General features: G+C 41.5%; 1 protein-coding gene across 2 annotated transcripts; it reads right to left on the minus strand.

Moving 5' to 3' along the window:
- Positions 1-2,352: 2,352 nt before the first annotated feature.
- Positions 2,353-22,851, minus strand: LOC147214044 (high affinity choline transporter 1-like). Of its 2 annotated transcripts, XM_086142616.1 has the most exons (9): positions 22,706-22,851; positions 13,673-13,879; positions 12,950-13,063; positions 11,650-11,805; positions 7,443-7,591; positions 6,805-6,948; positions 6,376-6,529; positions 5,990-6,207; positions 2,353-4,776 (listed from the first exon to the last, which is right to left on the minus strand). In XM_086142616.1, exons 2-9 carry the CDS (start codon positions 13,854-13,856, stop codon positions 4,234-4,236), a joined length of 1,662 nt encoding a protein of 553 aa, XP_085998742.1. In that variant the 5' UTR covers positions 13,857-13,879; positions 22,706-22,851; the 3' UTR covers positions 2,353-4,233. The 2 variants fall into 2 exon arrangements, with proteins under 2 accessions (XP_085998742.1, XP_085998743.1); XM_086142617.1 differs by lacking the exon at positions 22,706-22,851 and having other exon boundaries at positions 13,673-14,850.
- Between the last annotated feature and the right edge of the window lie 1,014 nt (positions 22,852-23,865).

The raw sequence follows: 23,865 nt of genomic DNA on the forward strand, positions 1-23,865 counted from the left end.
TTAAATAGTAATGCACGGACGTGATGTTTCAGATATTGAACCTGTGCTTTCACGGCCAGAAAACTAAAACCCGACTCTCGACTTGGCGGCGGGGCAGACCACAGTTTACTCTTGGCCTGCCACAACAAAATTCTATTCTCAAAATAGAAATAAAATAAAACTCAACACTTTTCTCGGAGCTCTGGCTCCCCCGGGGAGGGCAGTGAAAAAGCAACCTCTCCACCTCTTGTTTTGCCACACACTCGCCTGCTTGGCACAGGGGGGGTCAGGTTTGCCTCGGTGTCGATTTCAAACGAACGTCGCACCGTTGTCGGATCTCTAAGCGCTCCGGAATGCGGCCGTTATTATTTGTGTTTTAGAAATACTTGTATTTTTGAAGCGGTGGGCCTAATCGTCACAACTGGGGGTTCTCGCTGTTTATAAATGGAAAAAAAACAATAGCGCAAAGTTTTACGAACTGGCTCTCGAACGTCTTGTGATAAGACCACAAAGATATGCCGGTAAAAACAGTCGACGGGAGAAAAAGTTATTGCGGCACCGCAGTTGAACATTTGCAGAGCTCCTTTAGCCGACAGGTTAGTCGCTCAAAGCCTTTACGGATAAACCTGGCCTCGGATCAGCAGCGAGGTGCTCTAAACGCTCTTATTTGTCACGGTGGGGAAATTACCCGTACGGTTCACTCGAACGGTCGTCGAGCCTCGGCTCGGTAATGAGGTTTATTTGGAGGTTTACAACATGGATGCTATTTTAAACAGCAAACAGCACTTTGTGTGTCTAAACAAGCAGCCTATCACTTCGGCGGGCCGTCAGAGCGAGCGGGGAAGTAACTCGAGGCAGAGGAGCTCTAAAGGGATTCATTGCTTCACGTCCACTGGTCTTGAAAAGTGTATCCTGACAATCCGCTGCACATTTTAATTTACTGTGTTGTGCTTTTCCATGTATTCATTTTCTTTTTTGGCCAGCCATCTTATTGTTTTTGCTCCCTATGTGGTTGCAGCAGCTCGCCAGCTATTCATAAAGTTGGCTTACTCTGTGGAAAAAATATTTACCACTTAAGAAAAGGGTTCCTGGGAGACTTGTGTGTGTTGCATAACTCATTAAAATGACTTAGACTGCAAACTAATTTAATTTTAGCCTTTATTCTGACAGAACCTCACCCCATGGGGATTTACATTAATCGATTACAAAGTAGGACCTTGCCAAGTGGCAAGAGAGAACAGCCTTCACGAAAGTTCAGTATACAAACAACACAGTTAATGACAATCGACATGCATAATAGTATAAAACCAAATACATATTATGGGGGAAAATACAATATAGAGCTTGCTATCTATTTATATTATAAAAACAAATGTCCATTATTTTCATAGATGTTAGACTAACCCGACACGAAAAGACATTTCTGCTCGAAAAGTGATAAGTGAAATGCACAGATTAACAGCACACGTACGAACACTAAATGATTAAGGCGTTGCCATCCTTCACTGCATTGTGAACAGATTGCTGAAGACTGCTGGCATGTTTCTGAGGTTTTCCGACATTGATTCGAGACGTTATGTAATTATTTGGGGTTGGAGCGTTCTGATAGCACTTTCATGAAGAGACATGATATCTTTTTTTTTTTTTTTTTTTTTTTTTTCTCTCTGCTGTGAAGGACGCACATCTGTTTGGGATCACTGCTGACACAAATCGAGTCCCATCCATAAGGTGATATTCTACATTCATCGTTCTGCAAAACTGAAGGTAAGTTCAATTGATGTTTCCAACTTGAGATAAAAAAAATACACCTTTGTGTTTTTTTTTATTTTTCTTTTGACTTAAACGCACAACGCATAGCAATCATGTAGATTAAAAAAAAAAAAGTGTAAATACACAAATCATGGTTAGGCTGTACAGTACAAGAGTATAATACAGTTAGAAATCACAGTCACGCCTATAAAAAAAGATGCATGCATTGCGTCCTGGTTTGAGACGGTTTGTTCTGTGCGATCAATCTTTGGAAAACAACATTCATACAATTTGCTTTGGATGGAAGTCAGAATCATGGGTTAAAGTTTTGCATACTTCAAGCCAATATTACCAATCCATGAGGTATTTGAACAGTGACTAAAGTATACACCCATTTTACGATGCTCAGCAAAAAAACACCAACAGCGCTGGAGTGAAACCAGTTTCCAGTGATATTTAAGGCAACAGTATAATAGAGGAACTCTCTCCGACTGTCACTCATCTAGCTCCTTGCCTGACAAAATGCTTTTAGGCTCAGTACATAAAAAAGGGTCAAAGAACAATTTGTTCTGTGTGGGAAATTAATGAAAGCTTGAATTTGTGCGGCCCTTAACTGTCTGTGAATTTCGTGAATTCCACTGTAAACGACGGCTTCGCCGAAAGAAAATGGTGAGAGAAAGAACTTACAGTACAAAATTTTCTAACACCGTGTTTCTTTTTCCACAAAAATAAGGGGTGGGGGGGCGGTTGAAAACAGTTAAAATCTGGCATTCTCTCTGCTGCAACTGATGGGGCCTGAGGAAACCGGTGCACGCTCGCAGATTAAGTTAAAAAAAAAGCTAAGAAATGCCTGAAACAGTGTAAGCATCATTTTTTTCTGCCGCAGTTTGAGTTCTATTGTTGTGTTGCTGAGCGATCCAACTCAAAATCAGTCAGACGAGAGTGGGACACTTGAGTCATCCGTACCTGGTGCTTACAGTTAGTTACAGTGTTCGAAGGAGGCGGTTAGTCTTAAAGCCTGCTGCTATGTGTGAATAATATCTGAGATGGAAGGAAAGAGATGCAGATACAATTCAAGCAGCAATAAATTTTCACATTGTAGTCATGAACTTGGAAAATCCTCTCCTCACATACAATTTCTTTTTAAAAGAAAATGACGGATTGTATTCAGGAGTATGGATTATTGCAAAACATACATCTTTGATGGTGAGCAGCCATTTCATGATCAAAAAACAGCAGCACTTTGAGATAAGAATCACTGTGGTGTGCGAGCGCTGATTCCGAGTATGCGCGGTGCGTATGATGTGTAACTAGCTTGTTGTGCTGTTCAGGAGCTGATCAACCGGAGGGGAGGTGCATCATTCGGATACACCGAAAAATAACAAAATGTCTTTCACGAGCGCATCACGGAACAGGCAGAATGTGCAACCATTCGTTCGTTTGTTCCGTGCATGGAATTTCTTTCCTGCGCTGTGAAATCGCCGTCCCTGTCGTGAAGCAAATAGTTTGCGGGGGGGGGGGGGGGGGGGGGGGGGGGTTTGGACATACAGACACTTTGTGCACCTGCGGTCCCGGAGGATAAAGTGAAATATGTTCACTGGAGCTGCACTCCGAGCGTGCGGATTCATTACTTGACACCATGACAACAGATGGAGATGACTCGTTGCATTCCTGTATCCAGAGAGTGACAAGTCAGATGCCCTCTCTTATAAAACCAAAAAGCTTATAAATAATTACACATGTTGTTAAAAGTGAACTGTAAACTATTTTTATCTGATGGACTAAAATTGTCCCTTTGGGGCTCTTTCTTGTGCAGTTGCCTTAAAGTGTTGTCACAGCATGGTAGTCTTGGAACCAAAGTTAGGTAGGCCGAAAATGGAGCAGTATCACAATTTGTCTGTAAAAAGTGTGATAAAATATATATATATATATATTTCTAAAAAAATATGTACAAATCTACAAGCCTATTAATCAAGAAGTATCCATCCAATAAGCTTATATTATTCGATAAATCTCAATTTAACCTCCAATCGTGTTTCTTTTTTTTTTTTTTTTCGTTTTTTTTTTTTTTCTCAAAGGAAATAAAGGTTGGCGCAAATTGGATTCCTTGTGTGTCCATTTCAGTGATGATATATACAGTATAATACAACACAATCACTGACATTTATACTCCTCCCGATTGTTCTAGAGATGGGACTGTATGTTATCCACACTATATGCAATGCTGACTAATGGCTCGCTAACAAACTAGCCAAAGTAGCCCATTTTTACTGTATTCTTTGTAGAAGACAATGAGACAGCTGATGAAGGTTGCCAGAGAGCTCAGATCACATGTTGCTAAATCTGTACAGCATGTCAGTGCTACGAATTCACTGTGATTCTGTACAGAATCTGTACTCAATGTCCAGCCTTTGTCGTTGTTCCCCCTCTGTGACCTCCTGTATAGCGGACAAACGTGTCCACCTCCAGCCACAGCCCATCTTCCCGCCCTCACGGTGAGCCTCCTCAGCAGCTGGTGGTGTCCAGCAGCTGCTTGGACACGGAGGCTTCTTCGTTCTCACTGTTGGTCCTCTTGTCCTCCGTGGCCTTGGGTGTGGGTTTCTGCTTGCGCTTGATCTTGTACACGTCCCACCTCTCGGACAACAGGCCCTTGTTGAAAATGATGGATGCCAGCCAGGAAAAGAGGAGAATGGACACGAGCGAGATGATCATGATCGCGGTGCGGAAGGGGAAGAACTGAGTGAGCTGTCCCTCGGCGTCGAGCCGACAACCGGGGAAGCGGATGGCGGGCGGAAGGCCGATGAGCGGCTCTCCGCTCAGCACCCTCATGATGATTCCCATCAGGTAGCCCACGGTCGCTCCGTAACCGTTGGACACCTTGAAGAACAGGATGCAGACCAGCTGAGGGAACATGATGGTGTAGGACATGTCCACGCCCACGAGCCAGAAGACCAGGACGCTGCTGTCAAGGAAGGTGAGGGCCGTGCCGGCCAGACCCACCACGACCACGGAGATACGGATCACCCACTGCATCTCGCGGTCGGATGCCTGAGAGGGGAAGGACACTAAAGTTTCATTTCCAATCATATTATGAGGGATGAAGATCTAAGGATCTTCTGGTCTTAAGATCCCCTCACAAAGACATGCTTGCCTAAAGCGACGACACTCAAATGCCTTCTTGTATGGGAAATTCCACGGGAATGAAATCATGAAACATAGTCATTGTTACAAGAGAGCAAACATCATAAACAAGCCAAATCTGCGTGGGTAGACTGTGTCGCATGAATAGCAAGTCAATGGCTACTCTGTTTTGTTCGTCCGGCAGCCGTCTATGACCGCTGTCATCCACACGAGACGATTCACGACGGGGGCATTGTAGACATTTAATCGGAGGCGGATTTTTAACCACAAATAATTTGTGACACGACAGTAAAAATATCGCAGGAGACTGGAAAGTGTTGTGTTTGTTTTAGAATGGATCCATTATGGTGATGAGTGCGACGTGACAAAAAAAAAAAAAAAGGCAAATTCAAAGCAGGTGGCCATTTTGTGAATGTGTTAGGTGAGGGACGTTCAGCCGTGGCATGATTCCATATCACTTCTTTGTAAAACAGACGCAACAGTTCCATTAAAAGTCGGAGGTGGAAAAGCATACAAAGAAAGTTTGCAACTTTTTGTTCTTCTTTCTTTTGGCTCTAGATCAGGTCAGAAGGAAGATCAGCTAATAATCCCACTAATATGGAGACATGATAGAGAATATTCCCTGCGGTTTTGCTTTGATTAAGAAGGCTTAAGTTGACATTTTGAAAGACAAACATTCGGTGCATTTGGTTATTTAATACTAGAACCGAGTTTGCTGACATCTTTAGAAATTTGCTATTACATGACCTGCTCACTGCAGCATATGCAAAAGCTTAACCTCTCCATATCGACACATTTACTGTAGATATTGGCATGCAAAATCAGTCAATCAAACCAGCCCAACCAAAACCTTAATTAAAGAAGTGATGGAACCAGGAAGACAAGGTACAAAGTCACAAACCAATGAAGAAAAATATATAACTTTTGCTGAAATGGACAAGAAAAGCTAAAGATGACTAAAGTGACATTGAACTGTGTGATGTTTAAAGAGTTTGTTTAATTTTATACCTTTAATTATTAGCTCTCTTGTTTTTTTTTTTTGTCTGTTGCAACAAATTTGAGAACTTTGGCGGTTTTAAAGATTATGGAATAAAGGGATGTATATTGTTGAGATACAAACCTGCTTCCTGATGATGTTTTTGTAGATGTTTGAGGAGAACAATGAGGCGGAGGACAACAGGGCCGAGTCCATGGAGGACATCACAGCGGCAGCTACGGCTCCGATGCCAATAACTGAGATGTAGGCGGGTGTGAGGAACTGCAGGGCAATGGGCAGGATGGAGCCTGCTTGGTCTCGCTCGTAAGGGGTGGGCAATCCATAACTGGTCGAGTTCCAGTCTAGAAGTATTGACAAATAAGATAGCGACGTTACGTTGATCACGAGGTAAGGAAAAGAATCAAAACAAGTGAAAATATTCCAGTGATCCGGTTTTGGGAATCAATGAACACATTTAGCTGACTAACCAAATCAGCGAATGTGAAATTGCTTATTTGTAGTTTGTGTACCAGTAGATGCAGCCACTGCTCCAACCAGCACGGACGGGATACCCAGCACCAGGCAGAAGGCTGAAGACGCAAAGCACGTCACCTGAGCCTGGGTGTAAGATGAGGCGGAGAGGATTCTTTGGTAGAAAGCCTGATAGGCCAAACCACCGAGAGCCTGGTGCAAACATACAGCACATAAAGAATGGCAGGAGTCAGTTTGGACAGCAGGGCAAGACGGAACAACCATGGCGTCTATTTGTTTTGCTTCTCGATTAATGAAATAATCCACATCATTTCACTGGTTGGTTTGATTTACTTTTGAATGATTGTAAGATAAGGGTTACATACTGTAACTGCTTGTTTTGCATTACGGAGCATTTTGCTGACACATGTATGTGTGTATACATAATATACCTATGCACACACAAATATATATATGTTTTGACTCACCAACAGCATGAAGTCGTCGAACCATTTTCCGGCTTCGTCTAATTCTACCGTGCCGATCCAGGGAGCCTGGAAGGTCTGGTTGTAAGCCGTGAGCGAGATGTCCAAAGAGTGAGGGTTTGTCAACAGGAAAGGAACACACACCCACTGCAAACACAAACACAAAAGTCTTTGCTAATCCGATTATGGGCCCAGCGGGGGACGTTTTCGGTCTGACACTGGAAATTAGAAATTAAAGCTGTAGGAGCCGAAGTTTCTCAGCGGTGCGCAGGTCTCCTGGCTGCCCTGTTTGTGGTTAAGTTGTTTGCTCAACAAGTTTAAAAGCCAGCCCTGTTTTTTTTTTTTTTTTTACCGCCGAGGACTAAGTGGCACTATGTGAAATATTCCGTTAATTATAGTCGGAATGTCTTATAAACTTATTTGTTTCGCTGTCCTTTGAAAGGGGGGAAAGACCATCGGCATCAAACAAGTTAATGAAATTGGAGGACTACTTCTGTCAGGTAATCTAATCATCTCACTCTATTGACCTGCAGCAGGGATCCTCTGCTCTACTCTAAAGGGAAAAATCGTCGCTCTGTTTTTCAAGCATCAGTTCGCTGAATATTTAACCGTCAATCTTTAATCCAGTCAAAGCCACCCACCAGACTGACGAAGATGAGGATGAGCTGGATGACATCTGTGTAGGCCACAGAGTAGAGCCCCCCCAGCAGTGTGTAGATTATGGCCACCACTGAGGAGATGATGATGGAGTACACGTAGGACAGGTCCAGGATCACACTCATAGTTCCACCTGGAACAACACAGCAGAGCAATGAGCACTGAGGACTGACAAAGCCAGAGAGAGAGAAATAAAACAAAATAAAAAATGAAAGTCTCAACAACAGGTTCTCTAATGCACAGATGTTGACTGCTACAGACACATGCAACTGTGTACTCTGATGAGTTTATTAAAGTGATTTAGTAGATTCTCGGACTCTCTTTTGCTTCTAAACCTTTTCTCTCACACGCAGACACACACATAGACATGCACCCACTCTTATGTACTTTTATCGACTAAACAGGCTAGGAAATGACATTTTCATGTTATAAAGATGTATGTCATAATGCAGTATTACCCCGAAACGATGACAGACACATTACGGAAGCATACAATTTGTAATCATCTAGGTCAGATAGTTACACTTAAGCATTTGTAGATTTGGTTTAAACATTTAAAATGCATCCAAGGGCTTAAATTATGCAACAAGTTTGCCATAAAAGATAATAAAAATTAAAAGAAACAGAACCATATATAAACAAAATAAAAAAAAAACAAAACAAAACAAAAAAAGAACACAGAACAGAAGCAGCCTATTGATTGTGAGACTCCAAAACACGTTTTTCACTGTCTTGGGTGAATTATCACCCCTTTTAAGCGGTTCTAAATTAAGTTGTTTTTTTTTTTTCGATAAAGCAAGAAGTGTCTTCAAATAATGAAACAACTGAAAGTGTTAAAAAATATAAAATAGAACAAGTAAATAAACAAGTGAACTGAAAAAAAAAGACATCTTGTTACTCAAACAAGGCAAGCAAAACGTCACTACCTTCACAGTCTCTTCTCCCACATTGCCAGGGTCCCCCCAGCCGCAGCCTGCAGCCACACCACAACAATGCCCTTAAACAGAGAAGTGTCAGATCGGCACCATCGATCGCCACTCACCACCCTTCTGACCTGCCACCCTCCTACTGACCCCCGCCCCCTTGTAAACCACCAAATTTCTGCCCCTTCTGTCCCCTTGGGTACAGATGATGCGTACGCAACTCGTGAGCTTCCACCTTCAAATTTAATGAGCGATCTCTTGCGGCGGAAGCTTAGGGTGTTTGCCTTGAAAAATAAAACCAACAAAAAAAAAAAAACAAAAAAAACAAACAACTAACCCTTCAGTCTCTTATTGACTTAACACTATTGTGTTACTGCTGTCATCCACTGTGTGTTCACACTTGGCAGTTGAAAGCACTAGGTTATGCTCTAAATACAGGTGTGAATGGAATCCACTGTCACTGTGGCAACCATCACCGAGACCTGAATATGCATGATAGTGGAAAATAACCATACTGGCAGCTAGCTTAGGTGTGACTCAGAGACTCGGTTACGCAAGACAAGACGTAGTTGAAAACAAAAATCAAGCTGTCATTACAGTGACGTTTGTCTGACGCCTACGCTCGATGATGGTTAACAATTAATTATTAAATGATGAATTTAATTATAAACCGTGACCGATAAAATCCTAAAAGCAAACAAGATGCCAGTATCAGCTTTGATTGGGATTATAGTATAAACTGGTGTCATTTTTATTTGAGAATGTCCTGACAACATACTGTCACCGACATAAACAGTTAAATATTTCGCTTGGTCAATTAAAAAAAAAATCATACAAACTTCTTGTGTGTAGTTTTGCCGCTTTCTGATGCCAGGTGTGAACTAGATCGTCTCTGAATACATCTTTCCTGTTGTTTCTCGTCCCATAACCTACCATATGGGGTGGGGGTGGGTATAAGAACTCATATTGTGAATAAATTATGCATCATAAAAAAAGGGTGGTGTGTTCTCAAGATATAGTGCTAGATCACTCATCTGTTCTGCGCTGAGCTGTGCTGTTCCCCCCCTGAACTAAATTTAGGAAGAAGAAGGGTGGAATGAGATTTAGGGGCTTCATGGGCAGCACCAGGGATGGACAGAGGGAAAAGAGCTGCCTAAATCCCCTCCCTCCCCATGTTGTTTTTAGATCCTTGTCCCACTTTCAAAAACCCATGCACATTCAGACACAAACACACACGCACAAACACACACACATACACGGACACACACTCGCTCACACAACCTGTCTGTCGCCGATTCCTTCCCGAAAGTAGTATAGCCATGGGACTCTGATGTTGCTACTACATCCATGGAACTTTCGTTTTAGAGGTTAGATCCTATTTGAAATTGAATCAACACACATACACACACACACACGCAGTCACGCACACACACAATGAAGCTCATTTTATACATGTCACACACCCAGCCGTTTCCAAGCAACAACGCCCCTGGAGTCTAACATTGAGCACACTCTCTAGAGTGTCAAATGTTTCTCTGCCTGTGTGTGTGTGTGTGTGTGTGTGTGTGTGTGTCATGCCAAGCACTCATCGGGGATGTATTACCGTCCTAGAAACAACGACGGGGGGTTTAGTCTGGAGCATGGGGTCCCCTGGTTCTAAATTGGTTTAATAGGTTTGGACAGAAACGTCACAGTTACATTCCTGCCTCCCTACCAGTCCTTTTGTGGAGCGTCAGCACAGCTTACAGTGCTACCTTGGTGAATCAAACTCCGTTTCCCGTTGGGAGCTTTTAGACATGATTTCACACACAAGCTGTAACATTGAACCCTGTCAGTTACTCAGAGTCTTGGCACAAACAATGGAAAAAAGTTCTCTAATGACAATCTAGTTTGAATAATTGATCACCTTTCACAATCAACAGGCTGCTCGATGTTTAACCCCCTTTTTCAAATACCACTGGAAAAGAAAACAGCGTTAAAACACACTCAAGAAAACATCATTTACACACACACACACACGCGCGCTCACACACACACACAAACACACACACCTTCCCCCACACATTTTCTTCTTCACAAACTTCAAATTTGCAGTCACATTGGAGGGCACATGCACGCCTTCTTGCACAGTCAAAACCAACACACATACATACAAAACACGTACAATTAAGTTATTACATACAAGGAATAACTTGGAAACAAGCACAACTTGTACAGATACGGTATTTATAGCACAGGAGCTAATTTGATCTAAAAAAATAGAATGATACATGTGATTTAGAATAACAATCCACTGCCAGACTTGGTTCCTGGTTTCAAAGTGCTCAGCATGAGGGTTTAGGATTTATTACTGTACAGTCTATACCTTCTGGCTATGCTTACTGTTCTTAATAATGGTTCAGTGAGGACACAAATGGCAAATTGATGCATAGTTTTTTTAATTTAAAATGCAACAGGAAAGCATAGCGTTATGTCCGATTTGTTTTTTATTGAGAATTTAGTAAAGGGGGCATAACCCTTACAATAAATTTCAAATGTAAAGGTTGTAATTCGGTTGGACACATCATTTAATGTTCGATATGTGGTCACATGATTATGACTCTCAAATGATTTTCTCATGTGTCCACAAGCAGCGGTATGTCTCCACGTGGGATATTTGTGTGGTTTTTCCTGTAAAGGTAGATGTGATATCCCGCTAGAAAATTGAGGATAGGGTTGACAGCTCTCTGGCTGAAGCTCAATATCCTCACTTTCTCGCCAGTTTATGGCTCATGCTATAGAAACTGAAACAAAGTTCTTGTTCATGTTCAGCATGCTTTTTGTTTCAAACCCTGTTTGGCAGCATGACTGATGTACACGTAAGAGCGTGGTATGTTTCCTGTTGTTTCACTAGTAAAGGTTTCTGAAGTCATCTTCAATGTCCAGAGATCCAAAGCGTGACAGAGCTTGTCGCCTGTTCACATTTGCCCATATAACTCATGGCAACATAAATATTATCCGTTGTAACAGAATGTCAAAAGAGCATTCATTTGTTATTATTTGTTTTTACGACACTCTTCTTTTAGTTAGCCATAACATTGACACATAACATCACTGCCCATGTGCAGTTTCTTCTCATGTGCCCGTGCACATTGTGTACTCGTATATAGGGTCGCCTACATGATTGCACAATATTGTGTGTGTGCAGGCGTGTGTGTGTGTGTGTGTGTGTGTGTGTGTGTTTGTGCAAAAGTCATTGCAAACGCGTTGACAATGTGAAGTAACTTACCCAGGCTGACAAGTGTGCGTGCCACCCAAAGTACATCGGCCACCAGTGCAGGAAAGATCAGTGCACTGCTCAGGAAGTTCCCATACTTCTGTTGGAAAGGGTCCATCATTGTCACATACTTGTTCTCTCTCATGGGCTTTGCAAAGAAAAAGCCACCTGGGGTGAAAGGGAAGGGATTTGTGTAAAATTAATCATCTTTGGAAATGATAGCATCACATAGTTTACAACTTGCCTATAATTTTGCCAAATGAAAACCCAAATGAGAGGGAAAGGAAAGAGGAAGGAGGAGGCGTCGGGGGCGGACGGCCGATGGAACGGTGTATGCGAGCAGAGAGGAAAACAAGTGTTCCCTTCAGATAATACAACAAACACCTTTAGGTGAACTCATGGGTCTACTTGGCCAACAATGGACAAGAGCAGAGGGGGGAACGTTATATTTCCTGATCTGGGGCTTTGGAGTTTCCACTTCCCATTACTCTCACACCATGTGTGCCATTGTGACAAAGAGACAAAGTGCTTGTGATCTCACCTGTTGCAGATATTTACTGATGAATGACCGAGTATCGCTTAGGTAATTGCATGCCTCCTCAGTTCAAGTCTCTGGTTGAACTCATCCTGTTGCACCTGTTGCCTCGAGTTACAATCCTAAACTGATATCTCATGTCCTATTTTTAACATGAGCAACACTTTTATTGACGTGCAGAGCCAGATGGGGGTTGGGGATATTGGAGCCGCATATGTGGTCAACAACATGTCAACTTCGAGCAGAACAACAATGAAGTCCTTCTTGATTTTCTATGAAAACCTACCTATACAGCAGATTCTGTTTGTTGGTGAAACATTGAAAATAACATTGGCTAACGCAAGCTATTTGGTGTGGATTTCAAATTTACTCGAGTGTCATTATCCCACATGATTTTCATTAGCAAGTCAGGGGTAAAACAGGGTATGTATTGTTGTCAACATTTTACATTTCAATTTCTTGCAGCGACAACCATGTGAAAAAAGATCAAATTATGTATTTACATAAGTGAGATTTCCCAGTATGTGTTACGTAATAGGCAGCAGGATCCCCTCCTGTCAACATCTAATTTTATTGACATTTACTGCTGCTTGCCAGTGTTCATTTTAGACCGCTGATGGATGAGTGCTATGCCTCATGCGTGCAACTATGTTAGGCTTCATTAGCTCAGTGAAGACTTCTGTTGATCCTCAGCACACTCAGATTACGAATTAAAAAAGAGGATAAGACGTAAAAGTTTGCAGCTCAGTTTAGGACTTCAGCTCAGGGGTTACTCACCTAAAAAGAAGGTGAGCACATACGGGACAGGCATAAGGGCCCACACCGCTCCGAGTGTTGGGTTGTAAGTTGCTTCGGCGATACCCAGGATGAAGCCTCCGCCCACCCACGTTGCTACGAAATGAGAAGCATGTTTTAAAGGACTAAAATGATGCAGACAACAGATCTCATTTTTACCTTTCCATGGATTATCTTATGCATACCAAAAAGCTATTTTATTGCAAATGGGCCTTTCTTTTTCTTTCTTGATCAAATCCCAGATTGCAAATTTAATCCATCACATACATGACCCACATATTTGTTTCTGGGGTCTGGTACACACCCAGTTCTACAGCCCAAGTCATTATGTCATTTTGTAGCACAGTGCTGGAACCAAATGATCTGTTCATAGGAAAGCCCCCATCACTAAATCCAGACTGGAAATATTCGCATATTTTAATTCTATATTTGATAAAAGCCGGTTCTTATTCATGTTCTTCTCCCTTTATTTATCATTTAGAATTTTACATTTATATATTAAATGCTATTCAACTCCACGTTTTTTACAAATGGATAATCTGAACTCCTACTTTGATTTTCCTGCTTTTTATGATCCTAGTGTTCCATCAAAAATAAAATTAACACTTCTGGTGTCCACTCTTCACTGGCACTCCAAATGATTTACATTCCTCATTTGAATCAATTAATGTCCAAACTTTGCCCTCATTTTTCTTAGTACCTTACCAGTTAAAGTGAAGACACCAACTAGGAGGTTGATGTTGCGCCCAGCCAGTAGTGTTATTTCCATGCCGTCTCCTGTGCATTTCTTCTCTTCCCTCTTGGAGCGCATCGATGCCCAAATGCCTGTTCCCAGGATCAGCAGGTAGAACACCGCCATCACCACCAGACCCGGCACATTCAGAGCCATAATGGATCACTTATGAGTGTTTCCTGTTGGAAAAGTAAGAATAAAGAAGCGTGACGATTGTAGGCTCAAAACAACTAGCAGATTTCACAATATGAAAATATTGTACAAGAAGTACAATCAGATTTCAATTCATAGTTGCTTTTTACTTTTTGTGCAAAAATGTACGTAGGTCAGGAGAGCAAGGTGGCAGGGGGAGGCGGGTTTGCACAAATTCTATGATCATTCTGGCGAACGAAAGGTACATTTATCATGTGCAGAAAGCTATTAAGTGTGAATGATAAAAAAATGATGAAGAGAAAACAGGTCGTCATCTAATCAATGGAGAGAAAGTTGAGTGGAGTGAAAGAGAAACTCTATAGGTCCTCTTGAAGAAACAGTGAAAGGCAGAAAGGCTGCAGTGAAAAAAAAAAAAAAAAGTGGGGGGCAGAAGGCTCTCAGATGACCAGGGTCTACTAGCTTGGCAGATGGGAGGATGGGGTGGTAGAGCAAGGAGGAAAGTACAGTGGAGGAAAAAAAAAAACAGCAGGAGGGTGTGAGGGATGAAAGATGAGGGACAAGTTGAGAGGCGAAAGGGGTCTCACCGTGTATACGGCAGCACTGACAAGATGGCGGACACTTGATGTCCCCTCTCTTCAGTGGTTGGATGGCCCGAATTGCGACCCCAAACAACAGGAAGTGAACACAACTAAGAGCCATGTTAGTGTGAATGTGTGTATTTATGGGCATGTCTTTACGGTGATTGAGTTGACGGCAATTGCAGTTCTCAGAAAGAAATTGAAAATGGGAAAAACCTCAAGGGCATTTTTTCCAAATGCCGGTAGCACCTAGTTTTCAGCTTGCTGTGGCAGAATGTTGACTGTAAACAAATGTGTTGCTGCCGTCCAGAATACTGAGGGTTTGAAAGGGTTTTCTAAGTAAAATATCACAGTAGGGCAGTTTGTTCGGAAAACGTTGTTTATTTTATGAAAAAAAAAAAGAAAAAAAAAAAAAAACATTCATCATAAACAGCCATGGTTCTCATCGATCAAAACAAGAACTTGCTACTGCCCATTGTAAGAACATTACTGTACATAAAGCTTTGGCTGGAATTAAAACTGGAGTAAGAATGTAAAAACACTCTGGAGAATAGGGAGAGGAGAAAAGGAAATGTTTGTGAAAGGAAGGGTCCGAAAAATACGAGCCGAGCGCATGTATGTTTATGTGCAGGCGTGAAAGGAATGGATGAGGGTCTGGGGAGGCAACTCTTTGCCAAAGTCAACAAAAGCTTGAAAAGCACACTCACGTGGCCCATGTGTCTTCTGTATTCTGCATATACTAAATGTACGTGTTTATGTCCTCATGACATACCAGACGCTGCCTATGTATGAATTAGTCCGCTGGTTAAGCGAAGTTCCAGAGAGACAAGTACAGAACTCCGATAAAAGACATTGGAATATACAAGCAGTAGTACTTGTAGTTTTGCTACATGAAATTTTAGGCATGTCACCCCTTCATATTGTTGTTGCAAGAAAAGGCTTTGGCCACTTTGCAGGGAACCAATAAAAGCACGTAGTACAAACAGCATTTTGATATTCACTCTCATACTGAAATCTGCTCATATTTGAGGAGCAGGCAAACTGGGGTCAAAAAAGGGATTGCCGCAGCCTTGACGAGGGTGGGCAAATTAGATCGTACCCGCTCGGTCTCGTAGTGCTGACGTTGTCACGAACCCTCGGCATCTGGTACTGACGTACAAGCGGCTTGATTTGCGTTATTGAGATGTAGTGGACTGTTGGCTAAAAGGCGTGTAAAGCGAATGCTTTGGATGCCATGTGAGTGCATGTGCTTATATAATGTTAATCCTGTCAATGATCCCTCTCGAACCATTTTTTAAGGTAAATAAATCTAAAAAGACTAAATATTAACAGAGCCTCTCGAAACAAGCATTTACGCTGAAGTGAGAGGACATGTCTCTGTCTCTTATGCAGACACCGAGAGTCAGAAAAGATCTCGATAAGACGTGACCAATGAGAAGTTACAAGGTGGGAACATCTTGGCCCGATATTGTGAAATAAAAGATATTAGAAGTGCAGATCCCTCAGTATCTGGCTAATGTAACTGAACTGTCAGCATTAACCAGTGAAACTAATGTCTGGATTCATTCCAGGGACTCGTAAAAGTTTATGAGGCCTTTACGTAACTGCAATAGTGGCTGAATCCCCCATGGGCTGCTGGTATTTTTTTGCCCACGAGTAAATCAGTAAGAACATCTGAGACGAATGTTGAAGACTCCGTGTCCCGGCCTCATGATTTTCTGCGACATTGGTCTCTGTGATGTTTGCAAAATAACTTTTGCACAACGTTAGCCGATTTGAGATGAATGCAATGGCCAAAAAAACAAAAGCTGTTTTGGCGAGTGTGTCAATGAAGATTAAAGATCTAAAAAACACAAGTCAGATTTTGAGATACAAGAGATGGAAAATCAAAGTTTCTTGTCTCCGATATTCTTTTCTTTTTTTTAAATAATCGTGGGTCAAAAACACAGACCCTTTGCTTTGATTAGGTTGGTGACTGCTATAGGGTGTAAAGCTTTAACACAAGGCAATAAAAAAGGGATAAAATGCAGTTCAGTACTTCCAAGATTGGACTATTTGGCAAACAAGCCAATTGGATCATATTAAGTGCTTATTTATTTTTGGCTTAAGGCCTTTAATGCATGTTATTTAAACTGCCAGGTATAATTTTTATAGCCCAAAGGATTTCCTTACATTTCTCCGTTTTGCAAGTATGGCATGCGTTCTTGTGCTCCGGCCCTCGGCACTGCTGGAATATGGATTGACCTATTTTAAAGTACGGCATAAGTTCCATACATCCCTCTCTCCCGACACGCAACATTCAAAAGATGCCATAAACCTGGCCTGTGATGGTTCATCTTCCATTCCTTTGTCAGGATGAACTCAAGTTACCTCCTTCTGCTTTATAAAAAATATCTCCAAGATGCTTTATCTGCTTTTGTCAAACTTAATTAGCATTAATACACATCAGCATTCCCCCTGTGTCTACAACTGTCCAGCACCTGGATAAAAAGTGAGTTTTTCTCCGTATATCTCTCCCCTGAGAAAAAGCAAGAGCATGTTGAGATAATATTTAACTTATGTGTACAGTGTGTAACTCTGTGCCAGGGGTAGCCAAACACAGTATTATAAAAAGAATTGACAAAACTTAATGCTGCACTTCACTAACCCCCCCAAATAACAAGAGCCTTTTATTCTGTTTTTACAGATGTTTCCACTTCTGCTAGTTGATAAGGCCTTTGCTCGAATAAACCAAATAAACAAGGTTCGAAACTGCACTCTTAGAAGCTGATAAGTCTATTATTTCTTCTGTCATCTTAGGTAAGAAAACCTGAGGACAGACAAATAAAAACTAAGTTTAATACTTTACTGAAATGCCTATATACAAACCCAGAAAATGTAATGTGCACAGAATAACTGTTGCTGTGTCTGGGGTAGTATAAACTTTATTTGTCTGAGTGATACTTTGATATAGTTTTCTTTGATGGCATACGTATGTGGCCATCATTTCTTGCAACGCTTGCAATCACAATACTAACGTTTAAATTCCTATTGTCTGTGGATTCTCAGTCATCCAGGTCAAGGTGAATTCTAGTCAAAATCTTCTTGTCATGGCAAATGGACCTGAATTTCTCTACTCGAAGATGTTTCACCCCTCGTCCGAGATGCTGCTTCACTTCAGAAGAACTCAAGAAGAACCAAAGAAGAAAAGGAACTGAAGAAGCATCTCGGATGAAGGTTGAAACATCTTCAAGTGGAGAAATTCAAGTCCAGTTGCCACGATGAGAAGATTTTGACAATTATTAAAGTCCTATTGTCTTGTCAGACTCTCCCAGTGGCAAGGATTTCCTGCTGGCACAAAGAAAGGCCACAGACAAACCGTGTTGAAGTGACTCATTTTCACAAGTAACATGCTCAGCTTTTCTTATAATGGTGAGCTTTTCCCCGAACGTCTTCCCTTCACTTTTATCTCCCCACTCAACTTCATTGCTGCCCGAAAAAAACACAAAACCAATCAGATCAAAAGAATTACATGTCAATTATAAGACCACCTACACACTGTATATTATATACCTCCAAAATGCAATTTTTAAGCACAACTAAGCATCCATACAGGTCCTTCAAAGGACTGTAGTACTGTACTGTAAATATCCACTAAAATTTAAATGGTAGTGATGACAAAATCACATTTTTTTGTTCAGACCCATCAGTATATTTTTCTTGCCACACAGCCAAGGGCTGCCGGGTTATCTTCATTCATGCTGTCCATCACTTGTTTTTTTTTTTTTTTGGAATCGCGGAAGCATGTAGGCGTGCTAATTCAAATTGAAATGAGTCAGCCGAATGCTTGTGTGGCAACATATTTTAGTGAAGTAATCCTAACTACATTTTCTTTTTCTTCTTCCAGACTGTCCATTCTGTGACATATTCCAAATTAAAAAGCAAAATACATTAAAGTTATTTTTTAAATCATACACTCCCTGGGAAATTATTATCAAATGTCAATTAGAAATGTCAGATATGACCACTGACATTTATTAGCAGAAATGCATTTTCTTTTTCAGAATGTAGCAGCATATTTTGACACATAACTAAAGTGAGCATTGAATATACAGCATTTTAATTTTCCTCTTGGGGTCGCGCATTTTATGACGCTATTAAAAAAGAAAACGAAAGGAACGTCGCTTTCGCATTCACATATCCGCCGCGCAAAAAGGGTAACAAAATTCAATTTGGATTGGCAATCCCCAGCGGGGCGGGGCGGTGAAGGCTGTGGCCGATCTTCTTCGAGAACACACGGTTTACCTGCTAGCTGATCGCTGATGCTTGTTAGCACGGCACCCCATAACTCTGTCACGCAAATCTTTCTATTACGGGACCAGCTGGAATTGTAGACAATTTGTGAATCGGCTGCCTGAGCAGATTATAGAGACCTTGGCTGATTAACGGCCGAAGGCCGGGCGTCACCTTCCAGGCACCAGCGTATCGAGTTGTTTACGGACTAAGAAGAGGCCAGCTCGAGCGAAGTCGTTGATAACGTGTCTGTTAGGGCGGAGTATTCAACTCAGCTCTCTATAATCTGATCAGATCTCTGATGGGCATCCGATTCAGATGTCTGCAATTCTATCTGGTTCCGTAATGATGAGATTTGCATGACAGCGTTAGGGAGCGCCATGCTGGCAGGGATCAGCTCGCAGGTGAACAGCCGTGTGTCGTATCCTAGTGCCCAAACAAGCCGCAAAGCAGAAGATTGGCCGCTGACGTCTCCTGTGCCGCTTGGGACTGAGAATCCCTATTGAATTTTGATCCCTTTTTTGCAGGGCGGGATAGGAAAGTAAAATGAAGTTTGGAGTCCTAATTACTCACTTTAGTTTTGAATTGAAAATCGCAAAAATTGAAATTTGATAACAATTTGCCGGGGAATATTTTGAAAATGAAATGCCAAGTGTTTCGGTTTGTAAATTGGATTAAGTCACGGAAAGAGATGACTGGAAGAGGAAAATGAAAATGCAGTCTGGATTACTTATTATTCATTTTAGTTAGGAGCCTCAAGCCTTAACAATTAACATGTTGATAATCTAGACAAAACTGAAATCTCAGCATTTTGTGAGAACCACTATGGAGCATTTAACTCATTTGGAAACTGAGCGACAGGGTGATCGGGGAATAACACTGAGTGCAATGCCTTTTTTAAAAAGCCATATGCTAAACAGGAGGTTGTACTTATGTGAGGCTTATCATTCAAAGCTATATTAACTAAAAATGTATCGGAAAACTGTAAACAATTTTACTGCTGAGGTGAAAACAGCCTCTCTTTGTCTTTGGCAGGAAAAAAAATCTCAACAGAAGTGCTATGATTTCATTTTAATAATTCCCAACACATCCAATGGGAATGAACTGGGAACTTTTTTTTTTTTTTCACCCATGACGTTACACAAACATTTCCCACCTTTTGAGGTACACTTGGAGCAGCTGGACGTGCTCTCACGTGTGCCTTCATGTGAGGTGTGTGTGGTACAGAAAAGCAAGTTATTCTGCTGCCTCTAAATTGGTCCCACATATCCTGTCCCAAAATTATCAGTTGCCTAAGCACATATTTATCTCGCTATGTTGGTGTGTGAACACACATAAACACACACACACACACACACACAGAGTGCCACACTTTACAATATATAACCTATCATTTCCCACCTTTACACGCATATATACAATCTTTAATGACCACTTTCTCATGCAGTGTTAGGAACATGTGTTTACCACCTCAGAATAAGTCAAGACTTACAATTAAGTCAATTGCACAATTCATACCCCCATGTTTCACGACGTGGTTACTTTCAATGGTCACAGAAAATCGAGTTAAATCATGCTGATAAACCTACAACACTGAATTATGCCTTAAGCCATCAATTCATAAACAAAATGCTTTTTAAACATTTGTCAAGGGTGGCATTTCCGTGCAATTTTCAGTTGAAATGTAAAATTATATCAACCTGAGAAGTGGGAATAAAATCTCCCTGAACTCCCTATTACAAAGAATAACTTAGGATCCTCATTTGCTGTTCTTCTTATTTATGGTCACATTTATTTTCGTTCAAACGCTTCCCGTTGATGCGCATTAATCTGTGTAATAGGAGAATGAAGAGAATCCAGTCACATTTGTATAAATGCTACTTCCTCATCATTATTACTCAGCATCTGGTAACTTTCCATAGCTACACAGCCTAGACATGCATTGAAGTGCAGACATAGCTGACACCAAATCACAAGGGGAGGGCTTTCTACTTCGTTTTCAAATGTGTGGCATGTTTGATTAAAAAAAAAAAAAAAAAAAAAAAATCTGTCATTGATACATAATGTTGCTTTTTTTGAGAACAGAAGTTCTGAATATAAGGTGATCGAAATTTTATTTTCTAATGGGGTAAAAAAAATCCCAGCTCATCTTGTGATACAAAAAAATCCCCCCATTCATAAGACTTCCTGCCAAAAACCCCATGATACGTCAAAATCATTCAAAGTTTAACAAGTTAAACAAATAACTTTAGTGCTATCAGACCAAAAGGCATAGCGGTATATTGCCACTATTGCTTTCGATTAAAAATTAGGGTAAATATTCAAATCCCCACCTGGGGTTTTTCAGTTGAGGGTTTTTCAGCATCCCTCTACTGCAAAACTTTGCTAAATGAGAAATCCCCGGTGCTGAATAGTGTCTCCGACAGTAAGCGCGTAGCTATACGTTTACGACTTTCTACAGCGGAACAACGTCAATTTTATGTTGACAGTAAATACAACACCTTCACCCACTGACATTTGGAATTGCATCAGCGGCTGTAACCTTTGGTTGTAGTTGGCTCGGAGTAATCTTGGACAGAATTAATATGATCAGTGTCTTGGGATAATTTCTCTCTAGATTATCCATGAGGTATTCTTTTGTACAGGTGTAGAAGTGTATTTTGGCAAAGGCTCAGCTATTACACTCCTTCTATGAATACCTTCCCCTTTTACCCCCCCACCCCCCGCACACCTCCCCGTTTCCCTGCCTCTCAGTACTTTTCCGTTCAGGCCAAACCCTCTGCCAAATGTGCGTTTTGCTGCCTGCCTCTTCTCCATCTCCACCCCCAGCAGCCGTAAGTGTTTACTGACATGAGCGAGTACTGTAGAACGGAGAGCAACGAGTGGCTCCCGCTCATGCACACGCACGTTCACACATACTTCAAGTCTATAAGATTTCAGAGTGATTTGAAGCGGCAGTGAAATCTGACCGCTCTTTGCCTCAGACACAGACGTATTAGCTTTCACAGAGAGAGCAGAAGACAATAAGGGGGTCGACTGAGGGACCGTCGGAAAACAAAACGGTATATTTGCATTTTCAGTTTTGATAAGCACATTATAAACTGTGTTATTGAGAGAAGACTTCTCTGGAGCAGATCCAGACTTGATTTACACCATTTCTGGCAAAGCACTCATCAAGACCTTTGAAGGGGAATAAGACGACGGCAATTGCAGTCAACATCACTTGCCCTCAAGTCAAAAGAACATCATGTAGAGGGAGAGTCAGCCCTCCGGGAGTGACAGGTACAGTGTGATTAAGAAAAGGCAGGATGACAGTGAAAAAGTCAAACACAGACTTTTATTCCACAAGATGAAGACTGCCAAAATAAACTAAGAAATTAGACATCTGAACGCTTGCAGATTACAGCAATTAGAAATGAAATCAATACAACTTTTATACTGCAATGGCATACGAATAACCTATAGTGCGATCAAAAATGTCTGGTGAATAGAATATGTAGCCTCGTTCACTGATGTCGGCTATTTTCCACTAAAACATACAGTCAGTGATATGTTCCTTCCAAAAATAAGCGTTCGACAGTGGATTTAAAAGCATTGTCCTTCAAGCTGGACCAAACTGATACCACATGCTCCAGCCTATATCGGCAACGGCCACCTCCTCACTGTCACACTAAGAGTGGTGTAAAATGATCAGAAGCATTGACAAAGAGATTACAGAAAACAAAGATCAACTTTAGCCATAGAGGCAAAGCAAAAACACCCAAATTCACCGTTTGACAGTGTATCTCATGGCTTTTTGTAGGGATAGGTATGCACTCTTACTTCACCTGTCCCAACTTGACAAAAGGTGTAAAGCACACATATATGGAAGGAAGTGTAGCACCTTCAGTGGTTTGAAATTTGCAACTAATCATCAATGCATAATGTAACACATCTGAAATATACATATATATCTTAACACTGAAAAAGTGAACACATAGAACACAATGACTGGATACATACCTAATGTGTGGGTTAACAGTGCGTGTCAGTTCTTAGTGATGATGAGCAGAGGGAACAGAGGCTATTCTCAAAGGACAGAACAGGCCAGATGATTTACTCAGTCCAGGAGGAGAAAGAATCATGCGACACTCATCCACAGTGTTGGGGATTGAGAGACTGCCAAAAGATGAAGGGTAATACAAAGAAACAAGGGGGGGTGCTCAATCTCTTACAAGTTTAACAAGGGGATTTTTTTTCTTTGATTTAAAAGAAATGTAAAAAAAAACTATCTAGACTAGAACTGTTTTTAAAAAATAAAATAAAGGTGCCCTGCGTAAAAAAAAAAAGAGAAGAGGCGTCAGAGTCGATGTTCAACACTCATGAGGCAGATTCAATGAAGGAGGATGGAACTCTCTAGAATCACTTTTCAGCCTGCGTTATAAACCTCACAGGGTGGGCGTGGTGAGACAGTATTTAGAGGAAGGGGAAGCCGCCTGGAGTAGGAGCTGATTGGCTTCAGCTTCATAACCCCCGCCAACAGCCAATTAGCAGAGTTCAGAACGAAAGAAAGAGCCCACCCCCAGTTTGCCAAGTCCACATGAGAATGGCTTGTGCGGTGGAGCTGCACTGGCACCTCCAGCCGCTCATGATAAGCACACGAAAGCCTCTCCCTCTCTTGATTCGTTCCTCTCCGCTTTGCTCCCCCGAGCTCTCCATGACTAGAACAACCTTTATTCGCGGTCTCTCTTCTTTAAGAACATCAATCGCACTCCGTGTCCCTGCGTACACAAACGGAATATCATAAAGTGCGTCTGCCTCTCACCTATCTGCTGTGTTTCACAGAGCCCGTACGGTCGGCGTTGACAGATGCCACCGGGGTAATCGCACGCCCACAATATGTCGAGAAAAACAGCTCCTTCCACAGACTACCAGTTTTGTTCGTTGTATTCGGTTTTATTGGTGTGTGTTCATGTGTGAGTGTGGGCGCACACAACTGCCTCCTTGCTCAGGACTTACACAAAGCTCTCCTTGTTCTGTCCATATGGTTTAGTGTATCAAGCATTTAGTAAATCACAAGGGAAGAAAGAGACAGAAACTATGTGGCAGCCATGAGGAAATAAGCATGGCTTTGGGTTAAAAGAAGACCTCGATTCAACCTATTAATTTAAACAGACTTAATT

Source organism: Fistularia commersonii, chromosome 35 (assembly GCF_037954325.1).
Source record: "Fistularia commersonii isolate RoL2024-O1a breed Wild chromosome 35, RoL_Fcom_v1.0, whole genome shotgun sequence".
NCBI classification, from domain to species: domain Eukaryota; kingdom Metazoa; phylum Chordata; class Actinopteri; order Syngnathiformes; family Fistulariidae; genus Fistularia; species Fistularia commersonii.